General features: G+C 39.1%; 1 protein-coding gene across 2 annotated transcripts in view; it reads left to right on the top strand.

Moving 5' to 3' along the window:
* Positions 1 to 12,122, top strand: part of agrn (agrin) — a 385,222-nt gene extending 373,100 nt beyond the window's left edge. For both annotated transcript variants that reach the window (XM_067970302.1, XM_067970303.1), the window contains 3 exons: positions 7,274 to 7,498; positions 7,963 to 8,066; positions 9,121 to 12,122. In XM_067970302.1, the coding sequence (XP_067826403.1) occupies positions 7,274 to 7,498; positions 7,963 to 8,066; positions 9,121 to 9,278 (487 nt within the window). In that variant the 3' untranslated portion in view covers positions 9,279 to 12,122. The remainder of the gene's footprint in view (positions 1 to 7,273; positions 7,499 to 7,962; positions 8,067 to 9,120) is intronic.
* Positions 12,123 to 12,636: the final 514 nt, after the last annotated feature.

Raw genomic sequence — 12,636 nt, 5'->3', positions numbered from 1 at the left:
ATCATAGCAGGAAGTGGAAAATGTTGTGTTATATTTTGAGAGTTTTGGATGTAGCAACATGCCCACACACGTTGCGTTCCTTTCACAAGATAAAACGAGGAAAGCTATTTGGTTCATCTTAGTTCAGACATCCAAAGAGCAGAAGCTGAAAACTGATCATCTTCTCTGGAAATAGACAACTGGTCACTCAGCAACCGTAAAGAGAGACGACAAGTTAATGTTTCAGGTGTACATCCGTCGTCAGAACAGCTGTAGTGAAGAGTATACACCTGAACCATTAACTTATCTTTTTACAGATGCTGACTGACCCTGCGTGTATATTTCTGGCATTTCCTGCTTGTGCTTTTTTTTAGTTTTATTTGAGTGTTGTCATCCCTTTACAGCTAGGAAGGAGTTTTTATTGTCAAAGAATGAACTTTATAAAATTATGAATTGTTTTAAGAAAATTACTTGTGTGATTTTGATTCAAAGCCTGTAAAACTACTAAAGAATGTTTACATACATATTGATAGTGATCAGAAAGAGACTTCAACTCTCCACAGAAAACGCATGCAAACTGGTAGAGGCTGCACTGAAAATAGCTGCAGCAAACAGTGTGACAAACGACATGAGGAAGCCTTGCATTGCAAGAATTCAAATGAAGTAAAAATACTTTTCACTGATCTTAGGCTCAACAAGTTTTTTTTTGCGGGGGGGGGGGTGGATGCAGGGAAGAACAACTAGTTACACCAAAGCTTTTAGTATTTTTGGAACTAATTGTTCACTTTTGTGCCATTTGTACAGACTACAGTCACGCAGCATTTTTAGACTGCTATCTGAACCACTTCCAAAGGATTCTCCATCAGTATTTGCTTAACGGTGGGATGTTCCTTTTGTGAGTTCCAGTGGTGGGTGTGTGAAATTTTCATACAATGTCCTCTTGCACTGTGAAAAACACTCAACAGTGCAATTATGGATTTTGTCTTCCAAAATTAGATTGTATCTGGAGAGTGCAAAATACTGAGGCGAAGGATTCGTGTTTACAGGTCTGTCTCTGGCAGTGGTAATGGTGGGAGTGATTTGAAGTGATGAATTAAGAGCATCACCCAACATTGTGTTGGCTTAAGTGCAATTGTTTTGCTTTCTCCTGCAGCATATTGGTGCCAACACACTAAATAAGTTTATCTATAATGGGACAGATTCCTGAATATGTCCCATTATTGTTTTTGTTCCATTTTATGTGGTGTTCCTTTTAATGGCCTTTTCACTGATGTCATGGGTTTCATTCCAGACATACTGTTTCACATTCTTGGAGATAAAAAGAAAAATATACAAATGCTGCAAGTTTGAAACAAAAACTTACATTTTGAAAATAGAGAGTAGATCCATCAGCATCTGAAAAGAGCAAAGACAGATTAATGGTTCAGATTTTTTTCCTTCAGTTTGTTGATGGATCTGCTATTTTTCCAACACCTTCTGATTTTTTTTCCTCACATTCTCTGATCAGCTTATGATGGTTTGGGTTGAATAAGAAGGGAACAATGTACTGTAAAATGGGAAATATCAAAGCAAAGCATTAGAATGCCAACACTTTTGCACAATGTTGATTTTGCTTAGAGACATTCGATTTCTGCGTGCCAAGGCGTGCAGGCGGTAGCAAAGACAGTTGTCATAATACAATAATATTTCTTTCCTCCTATGGTGCAGTAGAAACAGATGGAGCTTGTATCATTAGCAGGTGTCAAATGTAACACTTCTAAAATGATCTGGTAAAGTTTTCACTTCTTCATTACGAGTAAAACAAAGGGGAATGTACTCTTTCTCTTTTGGAATCTTAACCCTTCTTAGCTTCATCATACCCTTCCTTATAGAGGAACGTACTTAGATAGGGGGATACAATAGTACAATGGAGGACATGGTCCTCATGAGAGTGCCTGGAGCATGTCATAAGTTTGACCAGGATATTAATGTAGTAAATTTAAATTTGTGATCACCCGAATAGGGCAACGTTTATTTGACAGTAGAAATTTATTTCCCCATTAACAGCAAATTTAATATCGACATTCAGGCTTTTGAAGAGTCTATTTTATTTAATATATTTTACAAAGAAATCTAACTTAAAACCAAATGGATTTAAATGAGGTTAGATTAGGATTTACTTTAAACTACAGACTAGCTTTATAAAGCACAGTGGCTTTTAGTCCATTCAGGCCCAATTCAGCACCTCCCAAACCCATGTCCTCCACCACCTAGAAGGACAAAGGCAGCAGGCGCATTGGGAACACCATCACCTCCAGGTTCCCCTCCAAGTCAAACACCTTCCCAACTTGGACATATAGCACTGCCATTCCTTCATCATCGCTTGGTCAAAATCCTGGTCAAACTCCCTACCTAACGGCATTGTGGGAGCACCTTCACCACTTGGACTGCAGCGGTTCAAGAAGAAGGCCCACCACCACCTTCTCAAGGGCAACTAGGGATGGGCAATAAATGTTGGCCTTGCCAGCACTGCCCACATCCTGAGAATGAATTTTAAAAAAATGAGTAGTGCTTGATTGCAACCCCTCCGAAAAGATTATAATCAGCGATTCACAACAGATATCCATGTAATAAAATGTTGCTCTGAGGTAAGTATCTATCTCCTTGTATATAGTTTCCAGAGCTAATGAACCTTGTACTGGATAATTATCACTATCTGTCTAACCTGGGAGAGCTTGATGCCATCACTGAGTGTAAAAATGAAGAGTGCTCCATTTCTCCATCACAGTCATATTTCACCTTGATGAGTTCAGAAGTCCTCCACTCCTAAACCTACCCCATGAACTTTGGTGCAATTATATATCATTATGTGCTATATCATTGACTCTCCATGTAATAGTGCAAATCTGTTAAGATATATCATTAAATATTGATATTATGTATCAAAATGATATATTGTGCTGCCTCAGAGAATGCATTCTAGCAGCATTTATGATCCATCAGACGTTTTTAAGCTTTTGTCAAAACATATATGTGTTGCAGATATAGATGTTATTACTTATTTTAGCTAAAACTGGTTTTGCTTTTTGATTAAGAATTCAAGTCTTTAGTTATGGTTACTCCTCATTTTGATTCTCTGTCCTCCTCCTAATTTCCCCCCTTGTTGCTCCCACGTGCTATAGTACAGTTCTACAAATTCGTCATGCCTCAGCCTAGACAGTGAGTGTCGGCAGGCTATTTGACTGGGGAGGCCACACTACCATGGCCGATCCTACCCTCGCTCAATGTCCACTTTACAGTTGGGGTCGCTGTGAAGTGATCAAGAGTAGTAACCCTTGGCTGATTTGTTTCTCCCCCCACTTCCAGCTCGGGGAAGCCAAGGCATGCTGCCACCCCATGTCAGATCAGCTAACTCAGCACTGAGCCATTAGGGGAGGCTACCATGTTTCCGATTTTTTTTTAGCATAACTATTTCTACTGTCCCTTTCTACTTGCCCGCTTTAGGGCAGAGATCAGTAAATTGACAATCTTGGCGATCAAACTGGAATGGGGCCCTGAATGATAATTCAACTTCTTTTAAGAGTTTTTTTTTGTTGTCTTTTTAAAAATTGGATGGTAAATTTCCTTTCCTTCTATTAGCTATCTCTTTCCGTCCATGGGTCAGCTTGTCTCACACACCATCTGTGGCTGAGAAAGGTTGGCAGGCAACCTATTCCTGAACATCCTTTAATGCCATTGTGAGCTGCCTGTTGGAGTGGAGGGGGCAGATGAACCCTGTTATTCCACCAGCAGTGTAGTATGTTGTTGCACCAACATTTTACTGTAAATTTTCTTTAGCTTTATCTTTTACATTTATATTAGTATTTCCTGATTTTTACTTTTGGTAAGATTAAGATCCCATTATTGACGATCCATTCTGTCTGGAGTGCTTTAATTTAAAAAATAGTTCTAATGTTTCTATTCTCAGTGCTTTCAGATTTTTATTTTAGAGCTTACATATATTGGTTAGTGCAGGTCAAAGCTGGCTTTTCACAGATAGTCTCCTTTAGCTTTCCCTTAATGATTCAGCAATTTAAAAAATCTTCACTGCTACTTACTGCATGCATGCATTTTTCTTTCTGCCCCCTAAGTCCTGAATTCATGGACTATCCCTCGGAACAAAGGTGAGTCTTCACCATGCTTACATTCACTGCTTTTGTCTGTGGCTGTCCTCCTGTGTCTGGTGGCTTTCATCACGATGTCTTGGGTCTAATTGAAAAAGAAAATGAGAGCTAACTTGAACTTGCTGTACAATTGAATTTTTCAGCCTGTCTGATTTGGATATATAAATCTATACTATCCAGTGAATTCACTAGATATTCACACAATTACCACGAGTTTAGGAATTTGTTGCTGTGTTAAATAATTATCAAGAGCTGCCTAATTTAACGCTTTGTCGACATTACAACAATGACTACACTTCAAAAGTAATACATTGGCTATGAAACTCTTTGGGACATCCTGAGGACATGAAAGGCACTACATAAATGCAAGTTCTTCCTCATTGATCAGAAAAAGAGTGTACATCTCTTCTCCTACCCCCCGCCCAACAAAAAAAAATGCAACCCTGATAATATACATTTATCAGGATCGATTGAAAGAGTATCTTGTCATTGAGCACTCTGACATTACAGCAGTCCTCTATATACTGATGATTAAAATTATCATTTTATTTTAGATGATGTCTTGAGACATTGACTTTCACATAACAGAAATGGCTACAAGGGCATTTTAGAATCATAGAATTTTACAGCACAGAAGGAGGCCATTTGGCCCCCTCATACTTGTGCCAGCTCTCATTCCCCATTCCCTTTCGTATTTTTCTTGAAATATTTGTCCACTTCTCTTTCCATAGCTATTATGTATTCTGTTTCCACCACTGTTTCTGATAGAGTATTCCATGTCATTATTTGTGCTTGCCCTGTCTTCGCTCTTTTATCTCTCCCATTGTCTTGTTCCTTATGAGAAATATACAACTATATAGTACTGGAATATACCATTTCTGCTCACCTAGCCATTTCCAGAGTTCAGAAACAAACAGTTCCCTACATACATTCCTCAATTAATATTCTCACCTTATGCCTGTCTAACTCCCTTTCATATTGCTGATGTCAGCCATAATCACCATTCCAACCAAACAGACATTCATCTGTCTGTCTCTCTCTTTTTCTCTATTTAACATACACTCTATTCTATGTTATCAGTTTTAACCTTCCGCATAATTTTTTAAACTTCAAATATTTATTCTTCTGCCTCCCTGCTCCCACTATTCATTTAGCAATTGGGAGCAACTATATCCAAAAATGATTTTCATTGGATGAAAACCAGCTTGCAGGGCCGATTTTATAGTGTCCTGTCAAGTAACCCAGATTGCAGCTCTTGCAGTCTGATGCCACCTCGATGAGTAAACTTCCCCAAATAGGCAAACAGAGTGCATCTCCCTGGCTTGTTGACTCTATAACACGCTGTAGCTTTCATTAGAGACTTCATCGCATATATCTATCGGTGACACTACAGTTCTAAACTGTGTGAACATTAAAATCAGATTACTGGCATTCCTGTATAAACACTTAATAAATACTCATTTGGTGTGGATTTGAATCTATGATATTTAAACCCATATCAAATTATATTATATATAGTTTTGTCAAACTGCACAGCAATTATGTTTGCTCTCAGTTCCTTTAACCCTAAAGGCCTTATGATGATGTGTTTGATGCTATTTGGTCTTTAAATGTTCTGTACCTTTGGAAGTTGTGTCTGTGGCCCTGCTAATAACCAGTATGGTCTATTAACCCTCTTAGGTTCACTAGCCTAGCCTGGATTTTCCGACTTATAACACCCAAAAATCAGGCTGTATTCAAATGGCCAGGAGCGGAAAATGGATGGAAACCCCTACTTTGATAGAGCTCTGCCCACTTTTCACCCCAGTGCATTCTCCAGTGGGTGAAACCAACGGCAGAGGAAGCACCCAGCTCAAACAGATGGGCACTTCCTTTAAATATTTTGGGCTGGTTAGTCATGCTTGCCATTACCTGCCATGCTAGTGTGCAGGATGTCAAACATTTGAAACGCATGTCCAGGGTTGTTAGGTAGCATTAAGGTTAGGGAAATAAAACTGTAATATTAGGGAAACTGTATTTCAGTCATTTCTTTGCCTAAACAAATGAAGAGAAATGGCTGTTAGGTTCTCATGAGCCTTTGTGTCAATTATAAATTCTTTTTCAGTCCTCGTGCTGTTACTGGCACCAATGGGTTCCCACTGGGAATTATCCTGTCTGACCGCTTGGAAGAAGATGGCATGACTGGGTAATCAAGAGCTGACATATAGCCTGATTGGGCATACCTACCAAGATACCACCAACTATTTTTGCAGGCACTGGAACATCACCTGGCAATGGTGTGGGGAGTATTTTTCTTAGGATCTGGGTCAGCAAAGAAGCAGAAGCAGAGTTATGCCATTTTCTGCAAGGGTACCTGCAGCTACCATGCAGCATACGGTTGGCACTTCCAGTGATATTAATCAGCTGTGGCCTGAAACTTGGCTCCACCTCCTTGCAGGCATGCTGCAATGCTGACCTATGGGTATGGCACCATGGAGTGGCACAGAGGATCACCGTACTCACAACCGTCTCATGCAGTGGTACCTCCACGTTATCAGCCTTCAAACAGGAGGTTAGATACTAGGCTGCTCTGTCACGTTGCAGACTCATGTTTCCTATCCCTTCATTTTTGCCTGTCTTCTCTTAGACCCCTGCCTCTTCGGCCTCGGTAAAGGCTGCTAATGGGTAAAGATGCCTTTTGAGAGGCTCTCCAAAGGCTTTCAGAATTTTTGTCACCCTGTTGCGACACTCCCCATTAATTTGATCCATTCCTTTAAATTTTACTTACATACAATGTTCTGCTCCTACCACTAGTGTGCCCTGTAGCCCTGTTCAAATCTGTACATGAAGATATGCGATTGAGCTGAGCACAGAAATTTAGTTGCAAATATCCCACTTTCTTGAATCTGGCTAAAACCCATCAATATTTATTGCATCTAAACTCCAAAAGCCGCAAATCTAGGCCATTAGACAATTTTTTGGCAATATTTAATTTAAATTAAGAACTGATAGCAGTGAATAATAATTTACATTGAGTCACAGTGACGGAGGAGTTAGTGGACCCTAAAGGTGATACTTTGTCGTGAATATTTAGCACTACAACATTCCATTGTGTAAAATACAGATTTGAAATTCTGTGCCTGTTTTTAATATATTTTTGTTTCTCTGTTCAGTGAAAAAGCTATACAAGTTAATTACTTCGAACTGAGCATCAAAACAGAAGCAACACAAGGACTGGTACTGTGGAGTGGAAAAATTGCTGAGAAATCTGACTACATTGCACTTGCTATAGTTGATGGGTATGTGCAGATGACCTATGACCTTGGATCTAAACCAGTCATACTCTGGTCTACAATTCCAGTCAACACAAATCAGTGGGTTAGGATTAAAGCTAACAGGTAAATATACCATGCATGGTGTCTTTGATTTGAATTTTTACTAATTGTACTTCGGATAAAATTAAGATGAGGGTGGGGAGCTAGAAAAATCTATAGAAATTACTATTGCCAATTCTAATGGCTGAATGCTTAATGCATCCTTATGACATTTCTTTCTCCACTATTTTAGCAGTGACATCAAACCATTAAAATAAATGTAATTAATACTTGTTAAAATAGAGGACAGAGGAATGTCACACGAATGTGTTAAATGTTCATTCCCTCATGTCATGAACACTAATTTCTAGGTTCGTATAACCAAGGTTTAAGATCTACAATGTCCAGTGTGATGATCAGATTTTGACTTTTGCACACTAGTGAGTGGTTTATATTGTTAATTTCAGTTGTCTAACGTGAGAATTATTCTTGATCATTCCCGTTCACTAAAATGAGTGGTTTTCTCCTCCTCTCTGGTCACCCAACAGAATACACAGATATGGGACTCTGCAGGTGGGAAATGAAGCCCCTGTGACAGGGTCTTCTCCTTTTGGCGCCACACAGTTGGACACTGATGGAGCACTCTGGCTTGGTAAGTTGGAAAGATGATGAATGCTGCTTAGAATTCCATCATAAACATTCTCAGTAAACAGACAGCAAAACATTTAGCCTCAATGAAACCTATCGCCTTGAAGCTAACTTGTAGCAACCCCTTCCCATCACAACTGCTCATTTGAGATCAGTTAACTCAGCACAGACCAGGGATTGAACCGAAGACCTTTTCGGCCTGTCTGGCTCAGCTAATCACCAGGGGACCCCAGGCTACCATTTATGGAAGTGACACTGCCTGTTATAGTGATCCTGAAGTTCAAAACGAAAAACAAGTGCAGATGTCCTAGCATGCTTGGGTTATGTGAATGAGTTGACAGGTTTGTGTGTTTGAGGGTTCAGAAGTGAGTGTGAGAGTGATATCGTGGAATAGTATTGTTTGGGGGAGGGAGAGTCTGGTTTGCTTGAGCTCTATGTTTAATTTGCAATGACTTCACTAGTTCTTCATAAATGGCTACGGGTTGGACAAAGACTGATTATGTGTTAAACCCACTGGAGAACACTTAATTTTCAGTTGAGATGAGAGAGAATGTAGTAAGTGTATGCAGTAAATTTTAGGAATGTACCGTAGAATTTCTCTTTGAAACACTTACTACTTCCTATACCAGTGACTCAGATTTCCTATTTTAATTGCTCAGTGAAGTTTCCTGTGCAAAGAGTGGACAGGGATTGAACATGTGCCAATTTCAAAGTGCAGTTGACAATTAATGTTGTAAATGTGCTGATCAAACAATTTTCTTATGACTTGCAAAGTGTGTGTGTTTTTTCTAAACATACAGACCATGGACATCCTGAGCTAAGCATAACCCATTTTAACACACTGGTTATGTTATACATTAATCGGGATCAACTGTATTGATCTGTGTCATTAGAACCAAGAGTTCTGTGGCCTGTAATGCAATATTCCCATTAATTCAGCGGGATCTGCCTTCAGCAAAAGTGCTTGGATTAGCAATTTATATCTGCGCAAAGCTTTTAGTTTCATAGAGCATGCAAGTTGTACACAGTTCTCACAGATAATTGCCCCCTTTTTCCAGGAGGAATTGAGAAGCTGGCACTTGGAAATAGACTGCCAAAGGCCTACAGCACTGGTTTCATAGGCTGCATAAAGGATGTAATCATTGATCGTCAGGAACTCCAGCTAGTAGAAGACGCCTTGAATAATCCCACAATATTACACTGTCCAGCCAAATAATGAACAGGCCATGCCTATTGCTGTAATTATTTTCTATTTTTGTATACTTTTATTGCTTTTTATATTGAAAATGTTTTGTTGCAGTATATCAAGCTGATCTCACAAGCGAACCAAACGATCAAAATGTCCTAGGCTACAATTACACTGTACACAGTTAATTCAGTCATACTTGAACCTGTGAAATTTGGTGCTGGTGTTACCTGCTGCCTTCTTTGAATCATTTTGCTTCACAATCTAAGAACTAGTGGTTAGGCTCTTCTTATTTATGGCAACTGGAAGAGTCAAATGCTATAGTGTTTGCTACCTGCAGTCTGAACATCACTAATGTATTTACTCAGATTTGACCCTTTGCATCAAATTGTTGTACACAATAATGCTCCAGTCTCTTTGTTCCTATATTTTTAATAATTTGTGTCGTTTACGTTCGAATATGTACTTGTTCAAGGATTAGATATATCGCAAGACTGAACTAGCCAACACTAGTGGTGTTTTGAGAAAAAGCTGTATCCCTGCCATAGAAGATGAGAAATCATTAGAGAAAGAGATATGCAGCTAGATTTAAAGAGACAAGTATCTCCTTTTTTAACACATCCACTTTCAATTTTCCAAAATCAGAGTGGCAATTTTCAAATTAGGTCTGGATAGTTCACATAGTTCTAAGTTCTTAATTTTTTTCTTAAAATTCTTTATTTCATAATACAAACTCATAAACACAACTGCTTTTCAATCTTCAGAGTTAACATGTTTTTGGTGAGACCAAGAGGAAAGAAATATAAACCTTTTGATTATTTTGCAGTTTCAGGAAAGAAAAACATCATTTAGATCAGATCATTCAATATTTCTTAACTATTAAATGTATTAAATATTATTAGAGCAGCTTGCTCCTCTCTCTCCATCAAGAAAAAGCTTTTTTCAAAACATGCAGTGCTCCTTCAGCCTGTGCATAAGAAAATAACCCGTGGTTCTGTGCTGAGGTCCTACAGACTGAGGTAAACGTTTACTGCATTCCATTAACAAGACACTTGAAACAAGACGTGGAGTCAAACTGATATAATTTCCTGAATTCGCTATTCCATTTGTCTATATTTTTATATGTAAAGACACAAATTGTGTGGGTGTTACACTTTACCACTGTACCACCTCCCACTTGTGTTGCCCACTGTGTATAGTGTATGTAGTATGGACCAATATGTAACCGATACCTTTCACTTAACACTTGTGAGATTGCATGTGGCCTGCTGGTGGTCCATTTTTTTAATGGTCTTGGACTGGAAGAAAAATGCCTACATTTTAAGATTAATGGATAAAGATGTGTGACGTCCCGTTGGAGTTAACATTCAAAAAAAGCGAATAGCTTTGTACCATGTGTGGCATGCTACTGAGCCAGTCCCATAATATCATTTTCTCCTTAGCTGCTTGCTGTAATGTACTCCACCTGCAGACTTGGCCAATGGAAAACACATGGGCACAGGTTGTGAGTTTACTGCTGTAAAGCTGTGCCCAGTAGGTAATTTAAAATTACAACGGGCTGTCGGAAAAAGTTTGCGAAAATGAGCTTTGCTTTCATGAACTATGAAATATGCCAAGGATTTTGCAAGTGGCATGAGTGGCCATAAATGTGTCTAGACTGCTGTAAAATTTGGTCTCTGCAATGTGCATTGATTCAGATTGTGATATTTTGTCATCGGCATTATTCAGTGGTGTCAATTATTTTATTTCTGGCCCTATCGTCTGATTTATTTTTAAATGTTTTTTCTTCCATAGAAGGTATTTTTTTAAAAATTCAGCCTTAACAACTAGTGTGTATTCACAGAATTTCTTTATATTGTATAACATTCGAATACATATCATTGTATAAGCCTGTGAGGAGGTAGCCTGTAAGAATGCAGTTAGGAATAGAAAGAGGCACAGCATCACCAGGAAATGGAATGCGTCCATCCATCAAAGTAAAATCATTGCAAGATGGACAAACAGAAGTGATTGCCATGGAGGGGAATGAGGGAATGCTCTTCTGATGTTTTCAAGAGCTTTCACAGTGCTGCAGTCAGTATGTTGTTTTATTGCACACCTTGGCCAAAAGTTATTCCGTGAAAGGCAATGAGATCACTTGCAAAGATGATGGGTCCTCACTGTGTGATATTACCATCTGTTAGGCCAGTAATTAAACTTTGTAGTTCTCATGGTTTCAGTCACTACTACTGTCATTAGGTTACAGGTTTTTCCTCATTTTTGCTTGTTATGGTTATTAATGTAATCTCTGACCCTTTGCAATGACTGGTGAGGTTTGCAGTCTGTGTGTGGTCTGTTGTCCTTATAATGTTGCTTACCTCATCATTGTTGCCCGCTGCAGATGAGAAGACAACACTAAAATGCTGGTCACTGGGTTGAGGGGGTCACTAAAATGAGCTTGTATGTTTTTTCAACGTTGGGAATTGAAGAAATAGAACATAAGCAGAAACATTCCAAATGCTGTGTCTTGTCTTCAAAAATGTTTGTGAGAAAAGGGGGGCTCTAGAAATGCCTTAAATGCCAAGTTCACCAATCTTGTGGTGAACCTCACCGCGCACACCTTGTGTTGTGCACTTATTTTTATTTGATGTTTTACTGCTGGTGTTTTAACTCTAGTGTAAAAAATATTCAAGCCCTTTTTTTAAAAAAGAATTGCTGGTTTTATTTATGTGTTTCCATACAGTGTATTTTCAGGTACATGACCATTGTAAACTGCTGTAATTAATCTGTAAGGACAGTGCACAGTATATGATCAGCATGATGTAACCATTACTAACTTTATTACTCGTGTCTTTTGTCCAATCATCATGAAATAAAGTGTAAAACTTCCAAATATTTTTGATTTCTGTTTCCTTCTTGTTGGTGTGGAAAGTGGTAATTAATTGTTTGTTTAAGGTGCATTGTTGGTTTGGAGGAATTTTCTGGCCTACTCCCAATATGATTTCCATCAAAACAAAAGCAAAATATTCCTGCAGATGCAGGAAATCTGAAATGAAAACAGAAAATGCTGGAAATACTCAGCAGGTCAGGCAACATCTATGGAGAGAGAATCAAAGTTAACGCTTCAGGTCTGATGAAAGGTCATCGACCTAAACGTTGGGGGGAATTGTAACCACCCCCAGGACCAGCGGGGGGGGGGGGGGGGGGTTAAATTCCTAAAAAAATCTGGAACCCGACCCAACCCGCCGCCAACACGCCTACTTCCAGTTTAACCAGGGTGGGTTTGGGGGCAGGTAACATGCACTCAAGAGGTGGGTCAGTAATTTAAATATGTTAATGAGGCTGCATGCCTCAGATTTAACGGCAGCAGGCCTGGTTTCCCAGGGCTCGGGAAACCTGGCAGCTAAAG

The sequence above is a fragment of the Heptranchias perlo genome, chromosome 32, assembly GCF_035084215.1.
Source record: "Heptranchias perlo isolate sHepPer1 chromosome 32, sHepPer1.hap1, whole genome shotgun sequence".
NCBI lineage: Eukaryota > Metazoa > Chordata > Chondrichthyes > Hexanchiformes > Hexanchidae > Heptranchias > Heptranchias perlo.
Note: the sequence above shows the minus strand (reverse complement) of the source record. Positions and strands in the feature narration are given on the sequence as shown.